This window comes from Convolutriloba macropyga, chromosome 2 (genome assembly GCF_964194025.1).
Source record: "Convolutriloba macropyga chromosome 2, txConMacr16.3, whole genome shotgun sequence".
Classification (NCBI taxonomy): domain Eukaryota; kingdom Metazoa; phylum Xenacoelomorpha; order Acoela; family Convolutidae; genus Convolutriloba; species Convolutriloba macropyga.
This window is the reverse complement of record NC_134469.1, coordinates 13,150,815-13,172,531: the sequence shown is the minus strand read 5'-3', so window position 1 is coordinate 13,172,531 and position 21,717 is coordinate 13,150,815. Positions and strand designations below refer to the sequence as shown.

At 35.7% G+C, this 21,717-nt stretch overlaps 1 protein-coding gene across 1 annotated transcript in view; it reads left to right on the top strand.

The window, feature by feature from the left end:
• The window catches only part of LOC142356623 (regulator of nonsense transcripts 2-like), a 75,275-nt gene that overhangs the window by 26,355 nt on the left and 27,203 nt on the right, over positions 1–21,717 (top strand). Inside the window, exons 10-15 of the mRNA XM_075408480.1 lie at positions 6,771–6,879; positions 7,087–7,317; positions 7,638–7,832; positions 8,190–8,393; positions 9,671–9,928; positions 19,750–20,059. Coding sequence (XP_075264595.1) covers positions 6,771–6,879; positions 7,087–7,317; positions 7,638–7,832; positions 8,190–8,393; positions 9,671–9,928; positions 19,750–20,059 — 1,307 coding nt within the window. The remainder of the gene's footprint in view (positions 1–6,770; positions 6,880–7,086; positions 7,318–7,637; positions 7,833–8,189; positions 8,394–9,670; positions 9,929–19,749; positions 20,060–21,717) is intronic.

The window sequence follows — 21,717 nt, the reverse complement described above, 5'->3', positions numbered from 1 at the left end:
GTTATTTTAAATAGCCCCGTTCTCAATTCCAGGCGGCTATTACAGCGCTCCTAAATTTTTTTTTACAATTCAAAGAATTTGAATTGTACTGGGGCGCTGTGTTTTTTTTAAGATGTGTTCATACATTTTTCAATGACTTTGATCTTTCAAAACGGGATAAACAGGTAAAGTCCAGCGGGCATTAAGTTTCATTAGAGGCCCAAAGTAGAAGTTATTAATCCTTTAAGTGCTTAGAGTGTTGCAGCTGCTGGGATGGCCTCAATTTAAGGTTAAAAGGTCATTTTTAGGAGTTTTTAAGTTTTTTGCTTGATTGATCTTAGGTTGAAGTTTTTAAAAGTTGATGAATGCCTTTTGCGAGAAAAAGTACTTGTTATGACCATTTTATGAGCTATATGTTTTGGTACTACAAACACAAACACACAAAATGATACTAGTTTTTGCAATTTTTTTCAAGTTTTTTAATAGCCGCCCTCATCTTCTCAGCCGGCTATTATAGCGCTTCTATTTTTTTACTTCGTCGAATAAAAAAATGTTTCGCTTTACCTCATTTTGCCGCTTTTTCAACATTTTGCGTGATATCTTTTTGACTTCTCTAGGCTAGTTTCTCTCTTCTCTCATTCTGCTAAAAGTGATTTGAACGTCAGTTGCTCAGCAAAGCAATTCAAAATGAACAGAGTCAGTATAATAATTGAAGTCAGAAATAGAAACGGGATAAACCCATAAAGCCCAATTTTAGATGCCCGCTATTTGAACGTCGTTCCTATGAGTCCTAGTTACCATCTCTAATGCTTATTGGTATTGATAGTAGCCCCTGTAGCCTCTCTCTAAAAACAGAAGTACGTTATGTTCAACTACGAAATGCCATTAAAATAAATGTTTCTGTACAAAAATCTTTGTTTTTCAATATCTTCTATTCTTTGAATCCCAATCATGCTTATTGGAATCAACGGCGGCTATTTTCCGGCAATCTGCCGGTTTTTTTTTGAAAATTTTTGTCAGTTTTTGCGCTTTTCCAGCTTCAGGGGCCAGGAAATCTCCTTTAAAGTTTGATAATAGAGCACTGTATAGTTTCTATTAACAATGGAGTGGTTCTCAACATTTTAATGTTTCGAATTTTAGCATTTTTTTCGTAAAAATCAGCAATTTTTTTGAGGGTACCTTAAGTTTTTGTCAATTTTTAATACTTGTCCTTCTTCAAGTGCCAGGAAACCTATTCCACGGTCTGAAAAAAGTTACTGCATGGTTGTTAGCTTCAATGAATTTGTTTTCAACAATTTAACCTTTTGAATTTTGAAAATTTTCTGATAAAACTTGCAAGTTTTTCAAGTTTTTTTCAAAACATTTGTCTTTTATTCATTTTGTCTTGCCTGAGTAGCCAGATAGCCTCATACAGGGTTTGATAGTATGTTATTAAATAGTTGCTAGGGTGCAATTGGATGGTTTTGAATTTGAAATTTGAGATTTTTTCTAGAAGTTATTGCCTATCGATCTTTGAGCCAATTAATTTTTTAATGCTTGGAATTGGATTAATGGATAAACTCTAGAGACACAAAAATGATTCTGAAGATATTAATATCACAATTTTCAGCAGATTTTTAAATTTTGAAATTATTTTCATTTTTATATTTTTCGGTCATTTTTGAGTTAATCGATCTTCAGGAGTCAATGAATTTGTTCAGGCCTTGCAGATATATAACTGCACTAAGTTCAGAAACAAAATTTGGTTTGGAGCATATTTTTGAAATAGGTATATTTAGAAGGACCAAAATTTGCCTTAGGGGTAAAAGCTTCAAAGTTTTATCGATGATTATATTTTTGTTTGTTTGATTGTTTGTTTCTCAATTTTGTTAGATCAATTTGTTTGTATTTGGGCTGGCATCGTTCAATTGATCTGCTGGTCAGGTAGAATAATTTAAGTTTTTCATTCATTTCTTTGAATTGTATTTCAGAACTTGTCCTGCTATGTTTTTTTTACTTCCGTCTAACAGATTTCGTCTTACCCTGACTTCTTGGAATTGACTTTTTCAATGACTTACCTCACTCAAAAAATGACTTCTGATCTCACTTATGGAACTTTAATTTTTATGATTATTTGTTCATCTAAGTAGTGCCAAAGTAGTGCATCTAAGTAGTGCCAAACAATATGCCCTAATTCTTGATTATTAGAGTCTTGAGTTTTTGATTTTGAATATTATTTTTGGGATCTTCTCCGTTTGTGCCCCCAGTACGTTATGCGCCCCACAGTTACAGAGCACGTGTCATTACATAGTAAGTCATTATGTAAAAAATATTGCATGTGCATCTGAGGGGTGCAAATAATATGCGCCCACTAAGCTGAGGGGGCCAAACGGAAGAGATCCTAATTTTGAATAGCCCTATTAGGGCTTTCTCCTTATAGAGCTTTTGTGTCTCATAAAAATGAGTCCAAAGCTAACCCAAAAAGTCTAGTGGTCTATTAAAGGACTGGTGGTCGATCTGTCTATCTAATCTCTTTAGTTGTTTCTATTCATGGAAGGCCCCAAGTGTCTATCGCGGCTATTTTCCGGCAATCTGCCGGCTATGTGCAGTTCCTACTAATGCAGTTCCAGCCTACAAGCATTACAAAACAAGAGAACAAGTCAAATTATTGTTAAAAAAGTAAACGAAAACGAAGTGGAATCATAATTGTTTGATCCTGAAAAGCCTTCAAAAATGGATCAAATTGCCCTCTTCAGTAAAAAATTCAAGACAGTAAAGCTTGTTTCAGAAAAGTTTTAACCGAGTTTTTTTTCGGTCAGCACGAGAAGATACCAGTTCAGACAAATAGGAGCGCTCATCGAATTAATGGCTTAGCGGCGGTACCCCCTTCTATACTGCCCCATTCCTCCAACCTTCTTTCATCAAATCATTCTATCGCTACCACGCACGCTCGACCCCTTGGAACCCCATCCACGTAACCCTACGCTCCACCCCCTAAAGCAAACACTTTTTACTTTTTCACTACCTCAGTTAAGCTGTAGTTAGCCTCCGAAAGCTAGTAAATTAGCTACAGCTAGTAAATTAGCCACAACTAGCCACAGCTAGTAAATTAGTCGTTCGTTCGGAGGTAAAATTTGTTTTTATCCTTGTTTTTGGCTTTATTCAATAGTTTTTATAGCTGTGAAGCTATTGCCTGAGCTTGCATATATTGAGAGGTTTAAGGTTTTGTTTGCCCCGTCTTCTTACGGTCATTCTTTGTTTAACATTTGCTCAACTTTTCTTCTGCTCAACTTTTTGAATGACTTTGCCACGCTTAATTTCCTTTTTGCGTAATCTAAATTGAAGTGTCCAGAGGCGGTATTGCTGAGAGTCTAAGGTAGCTGACTGTTGTCCACGAGATCGCGATTTCTAATCTCCCCATTATCGGAGGTTTAGAACTCTAAAATTTTCTCTAGATTACGCCCGCGCTGTATTAAATTGTCCCGCCTGTCCTCGCTTAGTTTGGATCATGGGCGACCTTCCTCATTAATAAAGGTTTTTTCCAAATTAATTTTGAGTTTTGTGAAGGCCAAATTGAACAAGCCATATGAATTCATCGCTGTAAGTTGTCCCATAGTTTCTTAAGAGGCGCCCATAAGTTTAAAAACTTTTTTCTGTCTGGTTCTATCTGTTGTTCATGGCACGCAACTCTATTTGGCTATTCTGAATTTCTGCCGGCTATATGTTTTTTATAGCTTAGTGGGTGTGTATTGCCCAGTTGAGTTGCTTTCCTTAGAGTGCCGATAAGTTTTTAACCTATGACGCAATAAAACTTCGCTATATAATAGAGTGTACATAGCTCAAATCCAGATCGTTTTGTGCCCTTTTCCATCAATAATGGTGGAAGTGATTATGGGGCAGTTGAGAAAAGCGTACCATTGTAATTTCACCTGGCAATGTTTGACTTCTCGGCTAAAATTTAAATAATTGTCTCAATAATACCTAATAATACCTGAGTACTTCACGTAGTTCACGTTTCATTCGATATTTTTGCTTGCGATGGAGATTGTTTTCAACTGATAGTCTTTGTTTACTGAATAAAATAAACTGTTTTTGATTGATTAAATTGAGATGATACTGGTAACTTGATGTGAACATATTAAGATAGTTTTCAGCTTGTTTGGTCTAGATAATGTCTGATGTTATTGCTACAGAGAACCATCAACTGATTTCAATTTTTAAAACGCTTGAAAAGCATCTCAAAATGACTTCTATTTTTTGACGTTCAGCACTTTAAATACCAGTGCTAGTTTTGTTTAAGTTTAAATCAACCTATTTCGATTTTAGATCAGAGGATTAACTTCAGCTTCATTTTTTTGCAGAATGAAGCCTAGAGTTACTCTCACTCTCTGTTTTAAAGTCTTTATCCAAAAAACTTGCCAATGTTTTTTTGCCATTTTATAATTACTTTTTCAATGGTGATCTTTGAAACCGGGTTTTTCTGTCTTTTTTAGTTTTTTATTGATCTTTGTTAAATGTGTACATATATGGCGAATCGCTAGTCTAAATGGTAACATTTTTGTGTTGTTCCTACTGTGTTCTGACTTTCAGCTTCTTAATTTTTGCGCGAAAAGTTGAGTTTTTTCTGCTGAAAGTTGACCTTTCTGCAGTATCATTCGTCTACTTGACGGACCCCCATTTTGTCCAGTTCTACCAAGCATGCCCCATCTCCTTTCACTCCCCTAACCCTCGGCCCCCTCCCTAAGCATCCCTAAGCTCCAACTGACTGCTACTACCGAAGCCAACCGCTCGCGGGTATTTTGGGAGTACGTAAACTGACATCAGTTGGTTATGTATAATAGCAGCCCTCGTCTTCTATGTTTTAACCATTATGCCGTGTTTTCAGCTTGTTTAGCAGTTTAAGTATTCTTAATTTGTAATGTCATTTGAGGAGTTGTGGGGTTGAAATTAGTTACTTTAAGCAGTTTTAGTGGCCTTTCGATTTAATTGATATTTTGAAGTATTTTTTTAAAAATAAATTTGAACAAATTTCTGCCGATTTATTGTTAATAGCCGCCCTCATCTTCTCAGCCGGCTATTATAGCGCTCCTATTTTTTTTTACTTCGTCGAATAAAAAAATGTTTCGCTTTACCTCATTTTGCCGCCTTTTCAACATTTTGCGTGAAATCTTTTTGACTTCTCTAGGCTAGTTTCTCTCATTCTGCTAAAAGTGATTTTGAACATCAGTTGCTCAGCAAAGCAATTCAAAATGAACAGAGTCAGTATTAAAAAATTGAAGTCAGAAATAGAAACGGGATAAACCCATAAAGCCCAATTTTAGATGCCCGCTATTTGAACGTCGTTCCTATGTCTTATTTACCATCTCTAATGCTTATTGTTATTGATGGTAGCCCCTGTAGCCTCTCTCTAAAACAGAAGTATGTTCAACCACAAAATGCCATCAAAATAAATCGGACTTAAAAAATGTTTTTATACAAAAATCTTTTTTTTTTCAATATCTTCTGTTATTTCAATCCCCAATCATGCTTATTGGAATCAACGGCGGCTATTTTCCGGCAATCTGCTGGGTATGTTTTTTTCAATTTTGTCTTTCTTTTGATTTTGATGCTCCTAGCTGCAGTTTTTTTCTGTCGATTCCTAATTAAAAGCTATTCTATAGTTGTTTTTACTATGAAGTGGCACTTGAGGGCTAGACATTGCACTTTTCACTAAAATAAATTTGACAATTTTTTTTGCAATTTTTTCTCCGGCATATGTTGGGTGGGTAACTGATATACCAGAGGAGTTAATTGATTTTTCCCCCAGAATTAAATTTGAATGCTGCTTTTTGACATTTTGTGAAGGAGAGAATATTATTTTTCTATTTTGTCCATCGTCATTTCCTTTCCCCTTTCCTCGGTTTTCTCTTTATGAATCTATTCTGTTAGATTGTCTTGCAAATAGTAGATTTTCTGCAAAATACTTTTTTGAGAAGGTCGTCGTAGTTTTTTTGGAGTTGCGACTAAAAGTAAAATTTATCAAATGCCGTTTCAGTTTTTGTCAGTTAGTTAACTATTGTTTTTCCTGTTATTGTTTAAAAAAACGTTATTTTTAGGATGTTCATTAGGTCAGTGAGGATGGTTAATTTTCTACCTGGAGTTGTTTCCACAATTCTCATTCTTTGTATTTTTTTTACTTTGTCAAAAAATCTCTTTGACTTCTCTGAACTAGTTTTATTCCTCACTCATTCTGATAGTGTTTTTAAACATCAGTTGCCCAGCAAAGTAATCTAAAGTAAACAGAATCAGCATCGAAAAACGAAATCAAAATAGAATCGGGATAAACCCATAAAGCCAAGTTTTAGATGCCCACTACTTGAATTTTGTTATTATAAGTCTTAGTTATAATCTCTTAGTTATATGCTTGTTGGTTTTTATACTAGCCCCCTGTATCCTCTCATTAAGGAACATAGGTTTGTCTAACTGCGAAATGAAATCAAAATTGTTCGCACTCTAAATGTTTTCGTACATCAATCAATTTTTCATTTCGTTGTGTCTATCCTAATCGGGTTTGTGGGAATCAATGACGGCTATATTCCGGCAATCTGTCGGTTTTGTTTAGCAATTTTTCAAAGCTTTATAACGTGCACGATCCATAAAATATTGAAAGGTGCAAAAGTTTTTAAAATGAAATTACTGATCGTCATAAAAACTGTTTTTGCTGCCCGTTAAAGAATATTTGAAGCCTAAGTAGCAGCAAGTTGTTTTTCCTAGCGTTCGTATTCATAAATATTCATCGCGTTTTCTCAAATGCCTGAATATTGTTTTTCAAGGTTGGATCTGCTGCCGTTCTACAGTCGATTGGTGGCAACTATCTACCCATGTGCACCTGAAGTGGCCAATCAGCTGTGCAACGACCTCTACAAAGAGTTCAGATTATGGGTTAGTGTAATGCGTTCAAATTCTATGGAAGGGAGAAACTCCTTTTGGTATACAATAGTAATCTGAAGTTTCTGCCTCTTAAGAATTGTGCTCACATATTGTCACTCAAAACAGCAAAAAATAAGGATGCTAAAGTTGAGCATGCTAGGATGAGAGGGATTAGATCCGAATTTGTACTACACCTTGGTATTAGGTATTACGTTTTAGATTCTAAAGAAAGATCAGATCAAAATAGAGTCCAAAGTAAAGACAGTCACCTTCATTGGAGAGTTGACAAAGTTCGGAGTGTACAAAGCAGTACAGACTCTGAGAGTTCTGAAACAACTGTTGAAGGCATTTGTGCATCACCAAGTGGACATGACGTGTGCTCTTTTGGAGTCTGCCGGGAGATTCATGTTCAGGACGCGTGCTTCACATAGACTCACGAAACTACTTCTGGTTTGTATTTCAAAATAACTCCGCATTTCTATGTACCAAAGTTAAGTACTTCTAAATAACTCAGTATTTTTAACGATTTTACTCTCTATCCAGCTTGGTAATTAGGTTGTCGATTGATCGCTCAAATAGTCTTGCAAAAAATGCAGGAGCATATCCATTTTCTGAGAAACTGGCCAAATTGATTTTAATTCAAGAGGTGGTTTTTTTCCTTGAAGCTACTGTTCCGTCCGGTGACTCTCATTAAGTCTGAAGTACCAGCAAAAAGTTCCACCAAAAACAACTGTTAAGAAACAAAAGACTGACATGTTTCTTGTTTGGAGGAAGAGATGATGCGAAAAAGATCACTGTCCAACCTGGATCCGAGACAAACTGCGATGGTTGAGAACGCTTTCTACTCTAGCAATCCACCCCCTCTGGCATCACTGGCCAGTGCCAAACAAGAGAGACTGCCAGTTATGTTTGCCTACATTCAACACCTCGTCACAAAAGAGCTCAGCAAGGCCACTGTTGATAAGGTATGCTAAACTGGGGACTAAACCCGATGACTGGGTGTAATCTCGGATAAAAAATCTTAAAAATTCGCTAATAATCATATGAGTTTTACTTGAGCTTCTTATTTCTGTGAAAGCATTTAGTTACTAACTAAAGAAATTGTTGACGTGACTTGAAGATAGCCTACAGAACATACTTTTTTAAACCAGAAATGCATGGAAAATGTCTAAATTTCTTTTTGAAGGAAAATTTTGAAAATGATAAAAGCGTGATAAAAGAAAGAAATCTCTCTTACGCCTCCTATCATGGACTTGAACGATATGATGGTAACAACCAGGAAGGTAACAACAGTTCTTTAGATCGAAATTTTATCTTATCAGGTTCTTCACCAAGTACGCAAATTGCATTGGGAGGATAGAGCTACAGTGGATTTCATCCGACAGACATTCACAGCCATATGGAGGGTGAAGTACTCCAATGTGCAGTACGTGGCAAGTGTGCTGGCTGGTCTCATTAAGTACCACGACCATGTAGTCATACAAGTCATTGACAATGTCCTCGAGGACTTCCGGGTCGGAATGGAGGTAAGATCTGTGAACAGCTGCGTAAATATTGATTCCTGACACGAGGATTAAATTGAGCAATCAAAGTATTAAGCAATTTATGCTCGACCCGATAGGGAAAGAATTTGAACTATTTTCTCACCCAACGAGAGATGATAATTACTCAAAACGCTTAACTTAAAGGAGCGAGGAGTTGGAAGAATCTTATGATCAATGAAGTCTTCTCACCCAGTGACGGGGGGGGGGGGGCAACCACTCATTACCTTTTTTTGTAACCCAATCAGAGGGAAGATAGACCAAAATCGAGGTTTATTGAAGTACTAAAAGAGAAGCGCTGTACTCAAAAGTGCTGTTTGATTTGGATGTCTAATGGAGGGTGAGGAGTCTTGATTCTGCATATATTTAATTGCTCAAAGGAAGTGTGTAGCGATTATATTAGTCCTGTGATCTTTTTGTGCAATTTTTTGCTCGACCTATTTTTTGTCTGACCCATTTGACTTTTTTTCCTCAAAAAGGGGATAAACAGGTAGCGCTTAGAGGGCATTAAGTGGCCGAGCAGTTCTGTTATCGCCTGTAACCTTACTACTTACTAGTCTCTAAGTATGCGATTCACCAGAACTGTTTTAAGGAGCCAATTTAGGGTGTGAGGGGGTGGTTCTTTGTCTTAAATTTTTGATCCCCCCTCCCCCCACTCAATCACACCCCCCCCCCCCCTGAGTCAACCCCACCCCCGACACCTGGATCTTCCCTGCTCCAACCTGGCGATTTGGAGCCCCTCTCGTCCAGCGCTCCCACGACCTCCCCCCCCCCCCCCCATCGCTTAACCCCCCACTCCGCTCACCCCCCCCCCCTAATGCTAGCAGCCTTAATTCCCAGCTGGCTACTCGCCGGTGGTTTGAGAACAATTCGCCGATGATAGTCGGTAATGTTTAATTTTACGATCAAACAAGACTAAGATGTGCTCAATTGACAATCCGAAATTTATGAATCCAAATTTTGATATTGCGAATAAAAGCTTCTGTGTTGTGATGTATATAGAAATAGTTTTTTTGAAGCATCTCTTATAATTTTCCAAACGAGTTTAAATTGTTGAAATTTATGCTGTTTTAACGTTAATTTTTGGGAAAAAGTTAACGTTGATTTTTCACGATTCTGATCAATCATAATTAGGGGAAATTTTTTCAATGACAAATGCATTGTTCTGTAAAAGTGATTGCTTGATTTCAGTAACATTGGCTACTTAATTTTACAATTTTGTTGTGAAATTACTACAAATACAATTGGCTGCTTATTTCCAGATTCAACTTTCCAAGTTCAACCAGCGTCGAGTGAGTGTGATCAAGTACCTCGGTGAACTGTACAACTACAAACTTCTGGACTCCACTGTTGTGTTCACTGTTCTCTTTTCCCTTATAACCTTTGGAGGAGTCGCTCTGGATCCCCCTCAACATTTATTTCGAATTAGACTGGTCTGTACTCTGCTGGACACCTGTGGCCAGTTCTTCAACGGCGGCACTGCCAAGAAGAAACTGGACTGCTTCCTAATATATTTCCAAGTGAGTAATAATTTTGCAAAACTAACTCTTGCAAAATAGGAATACGATTCGTTTTAATTACCTGAAAACTCATGGCACGTTTTTCAATCTTTTATGGTGTGCCTCCTCTAACGAATACTGAAATATAGCACGTATATACTCAACAAGGGGGATCGTGCATCTGCACTTAGCACAGGCTGTGAGCCCAACTTCAACACCAGCGTAAATTGCAAAATAATCATTTTTTTGGAATTAGTCAATGCTCTCGAACGAAGTTTGGAGCCATTATTGTAACTTTATGCAAAATTTTTGCTCGAGCATTTTTGCGCTTTTAATTTCTCTCAAGCAAAGTTTTAAGCGATTATTGAAAACGTGTTGGTCTTTTTTAATACCGCCGTCAGCCTCTCACCCGCTATTATTTAGGCACTCTCCTTTTTCAAATTCATTTTTCCTTTTGATCACGTTTTTCGTTTTACATGAGTCACGATTTTCACGTTTGACTTCTGACTTACTTCTCTCATTGTTTAAACTGAATGGAGTTTAGATTCTTTCACGCAATGAATTACGCAAAGTGGTGAATACTGTCAATATGATAAAGCCCGGTCATTAAGTCATTGAGAATTAGGTTATCAAAGTTCATGTGTGTTTGCTAGATGACATTGGTATTAAGCTTATTAGCTTTCAGTTTAGAAGCTGAATTAAGTGTTTTTTTAGAATCTAACTGCAACTGCACAGCCAATGGGGACATTTTTTTGAAACTTGGTGGAGAAATTTGTCAATTTTTTTCTTCTTTTTTCAGTTTCTTTCTCGACCCCCATGTGAGTCTAGTGCGTTAATCTGCCGGATATGTTTTCATGAGCAAACAAAATTAAGATGTGCTCCATTTACAATCCGAAATTTACAAATCAAAATTTTATGATATTGTAATTAAATAAATTAGTTTTAGAGTCTAATTGAAACTGCACGCCATATTAGAACACATTAGAAAAAAATTCCTTCTGGCAATCTGCCGGCTATGTTCTATTAATAGCCGCACAACGATAGCCGGGGTTATTACTGGCCTTCTCTTGGTTTTTTGAAATTCAAAGAATTTGAATTGAATTAGTGCGCTGTCTTTTTACGACTCGAAGAGCAGTATTGGTAGAGCGTCTTTTTACGACTCGAAGAAGCATTATGGTTTTTAATTGCTCTCAAACAAAGTTTGTAGCAATTATATTAGTCCTGTCGGTCTTTTTATGCAATTTTTGCTTGACCGATTTTTCGTCTGACCCATTTGACTTTTCATCAGCAAAAACGGGATAAGCAGGTAGAGCCCAACGGTCATTAAGTGCTCTTAGAGCCTTTCAGCTCACACATTTTCATAATTTTTGGAGTCAGATTAAAGTGATGAATTTGGTCACGCCGAAACAGGAATTGGAGCGAAAAAGAAAGTGAGTTTGCGGCATTAGATTTTATCGCTGTATTTTTAAACTATAGTGAGAAAATGGTGTTTAAACAAAAAAATCGCTTTCTCGCTAGTAGTTTTTTTGTTCACATGCGGCATTTTCATTTTGATTTCTACTGTTTCTGTTTTTTTTGGATATGATTTTTCTTAATAATTTCCCCAAACCATTCATTTTAGGTCTCGTTTTTTGTTTATCGATGAAACGTCTTGAATTGTAGGCCAGTGTTTGTCTTGCTATGTTTTTTGTTTCTTAATTGCTCCGGTTGTTTTGAAATAGGATGTAAAAAGCAGTGCCGCTCGTGCAAAAATTGTGACTTTGTGTGTTGAACAAATATGGAGAGAAGGGAGAAGTGTTTTCGTTCATACCAGCAAAGAAGTAAGTTTGACAAATATTGCGCTAAATAAGGAAAATTGTTTTGATCAAGTGCGTCTGTTTCGAATCAGTTTTAATTGGTTTTTGCTTTACTTTTTTGGGAATATTATAATTCTGCTGTTTTTGACGCTTTTTAGCGGTTTTTGATAAGCGAGCGAGCAGAGAAAGCGGAAGGTCATTGAGCATGAAATAAAGTTTCAGTAAGTATTTTCAGTGATGAAATTTTAAGAGCAGAATGAAAAGAGCGATCATATTATTGTTCACACCTTCTTTTGAAAGATCGAGATAGGAAGGCCTGAAAAAGTTTTTGTGAAGCGAGTGAATTTTTTGTTCACGTACTTCCTTTTGAAGCTGTTTTTGATTTTATGTATTTTTAGTTTTTAAGGTGTCTAACAGGTTATCGTAGCGCGTAGAGCAAAGTAATAATATTCAGTATGTTTTGATACTTGCTTGAAGTTTTTTGTTAGTAACAGGATTTAAGCGCTAATTTGAAGGTTTTCAACTATTATTATTTGAAGTCTGTTTATTCGATTTTCGGCCCATTGTATTGTTTTATTGTATTCATTTGATAATAATTTAAACCCTCATGACTGTAGGTTCTGTGTAATACGAACAATACAAGTCTCTTTTGCTACAATTGTGTCTTTCTCTGTGAAATTTGTCAAAAAGTGGAAAAATTTAACAGAATTTCGTTTTCACGTTTTTTTTTTTGGAAAAAAAGATGTTTGTGAGCTCAATAACGCTTGGCTGATTTTGTGGCAAGATTACTTGTTTTTATTGCATCAAACAACGGTTCTCGTTTGTATGTGTACTTGTACTATAAGAAAAATACATAGAATTTTTCATAATATTTTATGTTTTATAGCCGCGTCAGCAATTCCAGGCCGCTATTATAGCGCTCCTATTTTTACAATTCAAAGAATTTGAATTGTATTGGGGCATTGTCTTTTTTAAGAACTGTTTACACATTTTCATGATTTTTGAAGTCAAAATGGAGTAGATTTTGGTCATGCCGAAACAGGAATGGAGCGAAAAAGCGAGTGGTTTTGCGGTGTGAAATTTTTTCGCTCTAATTTTAAAGTAGAGTGAGAAAACGGTGTTTGAACAAAAGTTTGCTTTCTCGCTAGTGGTTTTTTGTTCACATGCGGCAGCTTACTTTGGTTTTTACTCTTTTTCCGATTTTTTGGATCGGATTTTTTTTCTAAATGGTTTTCCCAATCCATTCATAATCTAGTCCTAGTTTTTTGTTTCAACCAAGTTTCCTTTTCTCGCTAGTGGTTTTTTGTCCACATGCGGAATTTTGACATTGATTCTCTGTTTTTTTCCCTCTGAAGTGGTTTTCCCTGTTCACTCATAGTCCGTTCTAGGTCTAGTTTTTTGTTTAGTCAATGAAATATCTTTGAATTGTACGTCAAGACTTGTCCTGTTATGTTTTTTAAAATGAAAATTTTTCGCTTTACCTTAGTTCACTGCTTGTTAACATTTTGCGTGAAATCTTTTTGACTTCTCTAGGCTAGTTTTACTCTTCTCTCATTCTGCTAAAAGTGTTTTTAGACAGCAGTTGCTCAGCGAAGCAATTCAAAATGAACAGAGTCAGTATTAAAAACGAAATCAGAAATAGAAACTGGATAAACCCATAAGGCCCAGTTTTAGATGCCCGTTACTCGAACTTGGTTCTCATGTCTTAGTCACCATCTCTAATGCTTATTAATTGCCCATGAACGAAGTTCATAGCAATTATTAATAGCCGCGTCAGCAATTCCAGGCGGTTATTATTGCGCTCCTAATTTTTTAAATCGTGTTACATATTTTTGTTTTGTCTTACCTTGACTTCTTGGAATTGACTTTTTCAGTGACTTCTAATTTTTCAGTGACTTCTACTGCCTTGCAATTAAAATTTGTGTTCGTGACGTCATTTCTCCTTTTAGGTCAACTGCGTTAGTTACCGCACTCAAAAATGACTTGTGAACTCACTTATGGAACTTAAAGTTTTATGAACATTTATTAATTAAAGGTCAATATTGTGCATCTAATAGTGCCAAACTTATATGCCCTAATTCCTGAGTAATAGAGTCTTGAGTTTTAATAGCAAATATTAATTTTGATAAAGCTCCATTAGGGCTGTTTCCTTGTTGAGCATATGTGTCTCATAAAACTGACAGTCCGAATCTAACCCAAAAAGTCTATTGGTCAATTAAAAAGCTGGTAGTCGATCTGTCAATTTTATTCCTTTAGTTGTTTCACTTCATGATAGGCAACAAGCGTCTACCGCCGCTATTTTCCGGCAATCTGCCGGGTGTTTATTTAGTTTGGCGAGTTATTCTTTTGTTGTTTGAGTAAAGATCGTTGTTTTCTCAACATCGATGTGTTCTGCAAGTAGATATGAGCTATTTGAAAAACAAGATTTTTCGAGGGATACGACTTCGAGTCATTTCCAGAATTCTTCCGGCTATGCATTTTTGATCGGTAATATTATTGGAGTGCATCTGTAACAGGAAATGTGTGAAAACTGAGCTTTCAGATCAGATTGCTGAGGAGCAGAGGGAATAAAGACTTTTCTTTTTTTTGTCAAATTTCTGAGAAAGCAAGATAATTAAGTGTAAAAACATTTTGGCAAAGTGAGCGAATATTTTCTATCACGTGCGGCATTTTTAAAGCAGTTTTTTGTTAAAATCTAGTTTTGTTATGGTAAAGGTGTTCGTCTAACTAGAAATAGTGCGTTTGAAGAATTTTTGACCATCTGAAGCAAACAATACACCTTTAGACTCAATTTTGAGCTATTTTACATTCTGACCGGTAGGAGGCGTTTTTAACAGTTTGTTCTTTTGCAAATCTTTGTGGCAAGTGTGGAGTTCTGTGGCCTAAATAGTTTGCTCTAGATGCCTAAATAATTTGCTCTAGATGGTTTGGCTGCCTTTTAAATTAATTTCAAAAGCTGAATTATGTATAGTTTTTGAGTCCAACTGAAATTGCACACCGAATAAGTGCACTTTTTTAAACTTAGGAAAAGTCAATTTTTGTCTTTGCGTTTTTCTTTTTCTGTTTCTATCCCGATGTGCATCAAGCGCAACAACTGTGGCTATTTTACGGCAATCTGCCGGCTATGTTTTATTTTAAAGAAATGTAGTTTGGGGCAAATTTTGACCCATTTTGGTCTGTTTTTCTGTTTTTGCATTTTTCTTATTCTGTTCTTAACGTTGTTCTTTTTATTCAATCTAAATTTTGAGATTTTCGGGAGGTGTTTTTGCTGAAAGTTTCCATTGGAGACTAGAGGAGGGACTTTTATGTGAAATAAATAACAAATTTAATTTTTCATTTTTTTCATCGTTTCTCTCAGGTTGAGTTGGGTAATAGTTCAGAAAAAAAATTTCTTAAAATGACGGTTGGAAAGTATCCTTTTGTGGATAAATTTGTTCGAGACTTGTGTGAAGAGTTTTATATTTTGACTTTGTACTTCATTTCTTTTTTTTCATCGATTTTCTCTTTAAAACTATCTTTTTTGTTCATCCCTCAATTGGCAATGGATTGATGAATGAAGAGTAACCGTAGCGCAAGTTCTTGTCAAGAATATTTTTGGTGTAGCAACTGGTCATGAATTTTTTATCAGTTTTTTGTTATACTTTTCCTTAGTTATTTTTTTCTTTTCTTTAAAAATGGTAATTGAGTAGAACGTTTATGATATCAATTAGGGTGGTAATTTTTGTTTTTCTTCCGGCTTTTTATATGATCTGTTCACGCATTTTCATGATTTTTGGGGTCAAATTAAAGGGATGATTTTGGTCACGCCGAAACAGGAATTGGAGCGAAAAAGCAAGTGAGTTTGCGGCGTGAATTTTTTTCGCTTTAATTTTAAAGTAGAGTGAGAAAACAGTGTTTGAACAAAAGTTCGGTTTCTCGGTAGTGGTTTTTTGTTCACATGCGGCAATTTCACTCTGATTTTTACTGTTTTTTCGATTTTTTGGATCGGATTTTTTTTCTGAATGGTTTTCCCAATCCATTCACAGCTCATTCTGGACCTAGTTTTTTGTTAGAATCAAAATTACATATCTCACTAGTGGTTTTTTGTTCTCCCTAGCAGCATTTTGACATTGATTTTCTGTTTTTTTTTTGTTTTTTTCATCTGATTTTTTTAGTAATGGTTTTCCCAATTCACCCATTGTCCGTTCTAGGTCTAGTTGTTTGTTAAGTCAATGAAAATTCTTTGAATTGTACGTCAGGACTTGTCCTGCTATGTTTTTTTTAATCAATTTTATTGGAGTGATTTTTGAAGCGGGAAATAGCGCGTGATTTTTGAAACGCGTGAAAAAACTTGGAGTGATTTTGGCGCTGAACAAAAGTGAAGAGCGGAGCAAAAAGAGAGTTGTCTTTTGTCCATATCGCTGTTTTCTAGAGAGCGAGAAATTGAGGAGCGATACTGGGGGCTATTATTCGCCTTCTCTTGGTTTTTTACAATTCAAAGAATTTGAATTGTATTGGGGCGCTGTCTTTTTTCTGTTCACACATTTTCATGATTTTTGAAGTCAAATTGGAGTAGTGATTTTGGTCACGCCGAAACAGGAAATGGAGCGAAAAAGCGAGTGGTTTTGCGGTGTGAAATTTTTTCGCGCTAATATTAAATTAGAGTGAGAAAATGGCGTTTGAACAAAAATGCGCTTTCTCACTAGTGGTTTTCTGTTCACATGCGGCATTTTCACTTTGATTTTTTTTGTTTTTTATTTTTTGGATCGGGTTTCTCAGATGATTATCCTAAACCGTTCATAGTTCACGTTAGGTCTGTTTATTCAATGGAAATTTCTTCAATTGTACGTCAGGACTTGTCCTGCTATGTTTTTTTTATTTCTTCGTCGCTCCAGTTGTTCTGAAAAAGGTAATGCGGCTTGTGCAAAAATTGTGGTTTTCTGTGTTGAACAAATATTGAGAGCGGCGAGAACGGAGAAGTGTTTTCGTTCATGCCAGCTTTCGAAAGGAGTAAGTGTGAAAGAATAATTTAAACCAGAGTTGAAAAACGATTGAACAAAGTTGCTTGCTCGGTAGTGGTTTCTTTTTCACATATAGCAATTTGACATTGATTTTCCTTTTTTTTCGATTTTTTGACCGGAATTTTGTCTAAATAGGTTTTCCAATCTAATCCTGGTCCAGTTTTTTGTTTAGTCAATGAAAATTCCTCGAAATTTTTCAGGACTTGTCCTGCTATGTTTTTTATTTCATCGTCAAGGTTTTTGATACCACCATATGACGTCACAATCACTGCAAATCTGCCTTTTGTTTATTTATTCATGCAATTTCAACTGAATTGAGTGCGGGACGTCATTTTTGATTTTCAGTGGAGCAAGTTTTTCGCGTGAAGTATTTGATCACACGCGACTTTCCTCACTCTCAAAGATGACTGCATCACTCTGAAATTGACGTTTCTTTAATTCAAAGAGATAAGGTCATGTGAATTTGTGTCACTCTAACTGAAGGTTAGTTGAGAGAACCTGATGGAAGGAAGCAACGTGAATTGGATAACTTTAATGATTTCAATAAAGTGGGAATTAATCTGTGGATCAGTCAAATATCTGAAGAATAAAAGGAAGCGTTCAAAGTTTCATCTGTTTATAGCTACAACCATATTTTGATTTTGGCATGAAAAACTTTGGCAATGATCAGTTATTGCCAATAAGAGTTTTTAAAATATACTAAATTGGTCATTAAGATTTCTTTCGATTCTTTAATTATTTAAAATTGCCTACTGATCTAATGGTAAGCTAATATTTGGCAAATTTTTGCATTCCCAATGATTCATTTCGAGTGATTATGACGAATCTCTAATTCGCCGCATCCTAAATATCCTTTGATGCTTATAAAATTCATAATTGATATGTATTTAAATTGATATAAGGCAGTAAATTTATTCACCAATCAGAATGCAGTATAATTATGTCTAAAGGTTCTGGAAAAAGAATAAATAATTTAAGAGAGAGATTAGAAACTGGATAATAATATAGTTGCATTCCAAGACTCTGTTTACCTGGTCGATTAGATTTGGGGATTTGTAGGCTAGAACCCGTATCCGCTGGCTGAAACAAGAAACTCGGTCTACCGACATTATAGTGATTTTGAGAGATCTTTGGAAGCACAATGCTGAAATTAGGTGGAAATCTAGGTTCACGTGTTAATTCACCCAGAAAGCGTGAACTCCTTGGTCATTTTCAGCAAAGATTTTATAAGTTGTCAGCTAGGAAGCTAGAAAAGATTGTAAGCATGGTAAGACAATAAAATCTCAGCCAAATTTTTTAAACTTATATATGGGCAATTGGGATCAAGTTCCATGAGCAACAGATATCTCACAGTATGCCTTTCCCCGACTTTAATCTTGAATCTTTCGTTAAGTGTTCACTTTTAATTTTTAAGAAATTTTATAATTTTATTGAAAATGTGTTTTTCTTAATGTTTGGCTTTCTGAAGCATTGAGGTGCTCCATTTTTTTGCGCGAATAACTAGTGCGAGAGCGAGCAATTTTGATTAACAAATTTCTGCTGCTTTTTGTCATCTCGATTTAGAGTTTTTTGCAGTTCAATCTGAGCAAAAGTTAGATGTTTTGAATTTGTTATCAGCTACTCTGATACTCATTTACGTGAGTTTCCAAAAACTAAAGTTCTAATAGTTTTGAGACTAACACTGGTTTCAATTGCTTTCGAACCTATATAATTTGACAATTTTGCTTTGAATTAACACTTTTTCAGAGTTCTCAATTTTTCCAAAAATGGTTTTTTCCATTTGTTCCTTAGCGGTGTAGCCCCGACGTAAACCGTTATGAAAACCAATATATAATTGCTGTCAAACAAAAATTATAGCAATTATATTATTCCTGTGGTATTTTTCATACCGAACTTTTTCCGTTTTTGTGTCTCGCTTTCGACTTCTTGTCCTCAAAAACATGATAAACAAAAAAGCCAACCGCTCTCCAGTCGTTTGAGGTTTGAGAGTCGTTTGCCCGAGGTTAATGGGGTATATTTCTAATACTTTTGTGACCGTGCCTGCAATTTGACTTTTGGCGCTAATCTTAACTATTAGTGCGATAAAACTAGCAATTTTATTGTGATTTTTGACAGGACTACCACAATGATCAAAGTATTTTTTGAGGATTTCTTTCAATTCGTTAAGGAGAATTTCTGGTCCAAATGCACTATAAAATTTACTTTGAAATTCGCCTTCAAAGTCTAAAGTTCAAAATTCTTTATCATGCAATCTTCAAACTTCATATTTTTCTGCAGTTTTAACTCTAGCTTTAGAGCAAATGTTTTCCAATATGTTTTCAGCGGCTTCTTACCTCCGTTGTACTCTAACTTTATTATTTTTTGACATGGTTACGCTGGTTACAATTTTAGGCTGAAAGGTTTATTTTTCGTCTGGCGCTCGACTAACATTAAGAGCTAAATCTACCAAAATCAAGCTTGTGGCTGCTTTGGAAAACTATGATTAACTTTTTCCTCGACTTGCAATCTTGAAAGACTTTATATTTGTACTCAATTTTCCTCTTAAGAATATGAAGCGTTCAAATTTGAAAGAACACGAACAGCTCGACTACTAGAGTTTCTTGCCTCATTTTTCATAATATAAGCGTGTACTGATCAGTTGCTCTCAAACGAAGTTTGAAGTTTTCGCCTAACCGTTTTTTCGAGAATTTGTATAATGTGCTTGAGGGATTTGGTTTTTTGAGTGACTTTGTTACATTCAAGTATAAGATGTATAATTCTCTCTCGCAATTTTAGAATGTTCTACTAAAAGTCTAATCAAAAATGAACCAAAATGATTCCATTAGTTAATCTAAATCTTAATTTACGGAATTTAACCAGGCTACTATCACTTTACATGCTAAAATTAAATCGAGTCACAGCTTGTCGTTCTAGAGGGGTTCATCCGATCTTAGTCGGTTTATGTTTCTATCTTATTATTGATTGGCTAATGTTTCTCGAGCATAAAGACAATTTTAATTGCATTTTGAACAAAAATTTTAGTATATTTAATATCCTGTGTTTTTAGCGATACCTCTGTTACAAACGAGAATGGTTCAAAGCTCAGTCTACTGAAAACTCGAAGGTTGACAAACCAGACGCTGGTGGAAACGATACGGCAGAAGAATCTGAGAAAGCGGACAAGCCTCCGCCTACTTCTTTAGTGGACGCCATGCGTTCCAATATGTCATCTTCTGAGGCTAGTTTGCCTACTGACGTCGAATACATGATCTCAGATACAATTGAGCAATTGAGACCCGACTTCAAACAGCTGTTTAGTCTGCAGAAGGCACAAGAAGCAGTGGACAAGTTGGAAAAAGAGCTCAAGGAAAATTATTGTAAGGATTCGAACTGTTTAATAATAAAAACAACTCGGTTTGATTTGAATTTGATGAAGTTCGTGAACAGTGTATGGCGAACTCTAGTGATACCCAGCGCTGGATTGTAAACAGCACGTGGGGATGCAATTTTTGTTTCAAAATTAATTTTGCCCTCAAATTAATTTTATGCCAATTATTTGTCCTGTCGAGTTTTTCTACGATTTTTGTTTTTTTTTCACTGCTTTGACTTTTTGTCCTCAAAAAGGGGGTCAACTGTTAGAGCCTGAGGGCATTGGGTTATTGCACAGAAATCTCTACGTGAACGTTTCAAAATAAAAGTGAGTTTTAAAGTAAATGCGCAAACGATTTTGCACCCCCCGTAATTTTTTCCGGTATTTTGACAGCTAATTTTATGGTTAAAAATTGCTTGCTTTTGTTTTTTTCACGAAATTAAAAATTGAAGTGACTCTAAGTTGTATCGATCTTTACTATCAGTACAGCAGTATAGGTTTTGAGCTACCACTTCTGTCGCTAAGGGATCAAAAATAATTAATGTTTAATAGCCGCCCTTATTAATTGCTCTCAAACGAAGTTTGTAGCGATTATATTAGTCCTGTCGGTCTTTTTTAATGCGATTTTTCGCTTAACCGCTTTTTTGTCTGACGTTTTCGTCGTCAAAAGTGGTATAAACAGATATTTCCCAGCGGACATTAAGTGCTCTTAGAGCCTTTCAGGTCTGTTTCAGCTCAAACTGTTTTGGAGACTTATACTTATGGTGTGAAGGGCAGTTCTTAGAGGTTTGAATACCTCTCCACTGTTGACCCCACCGCCACTATTGCCCCCACCCCCCGCGCTGTTAACCCCACCCTACTGTTGCAACCCCCACCCCATCAGGCCCTCGGTGCACAGACCCCCCTCTCCGTTTCTAGCTACTGACGAACAACCGCTCGCTAAAAACACGCAAATTAATATTTTGCAATTTTTGTCAATCTTTTTAAAAATTTTCGAGTTTTTTTTTATTTTTGTTTCAGTCCTAGGTGTAAGGAACCTCCTCTAGGTGCCAATAATAGTTCTTCAGGTTCCTACATAGTTTCTAGCGGTAATGGAATGATTTCAACATTTTAACATCACGAATTTAAGCATTTTTTTCACAAAACGTGCTATTTTCAAATTTATTGACATTTGTTTTTTCTTTATTCAGGTCTTTCCAGACCCGGTGGCCAGAAAATATTCTATGGGGTTTGATAATAAGTTACTTACTAATTTTTATTGATCATGGAATAGTTTTTCAACTTTTTAATGCCACAAATTTTAGCAATTTTTTTTATAAAACTTGTTTTTTTTTCAAGTTTCTTTGGAAATTTTTGTCGTTTTTTAGCTTTTTACGTTTCAAGAGCCACGGAAACTCCTCTAGGTTTTGAAAAAAGGTACTGTATAATTTCTAGATGTATTGGAATTTCTTGCGAGATTTTATCATCACGAATGTTAACATTTCTTTGACAATTTTTGCCAATTTTTTTTTCATTTTTTTGACATCTATATCCATTATTCAGGTTTTTTTGCGCCTCAAAGGTCAGGAAACCTCCGTTACGGTTTGATAATAAGTTTTTACAAAGTTTCTGTTGGTCATGGATTAATTTTCAACTTTTTAAAATCACAAGTTTTAGCAATTTTTT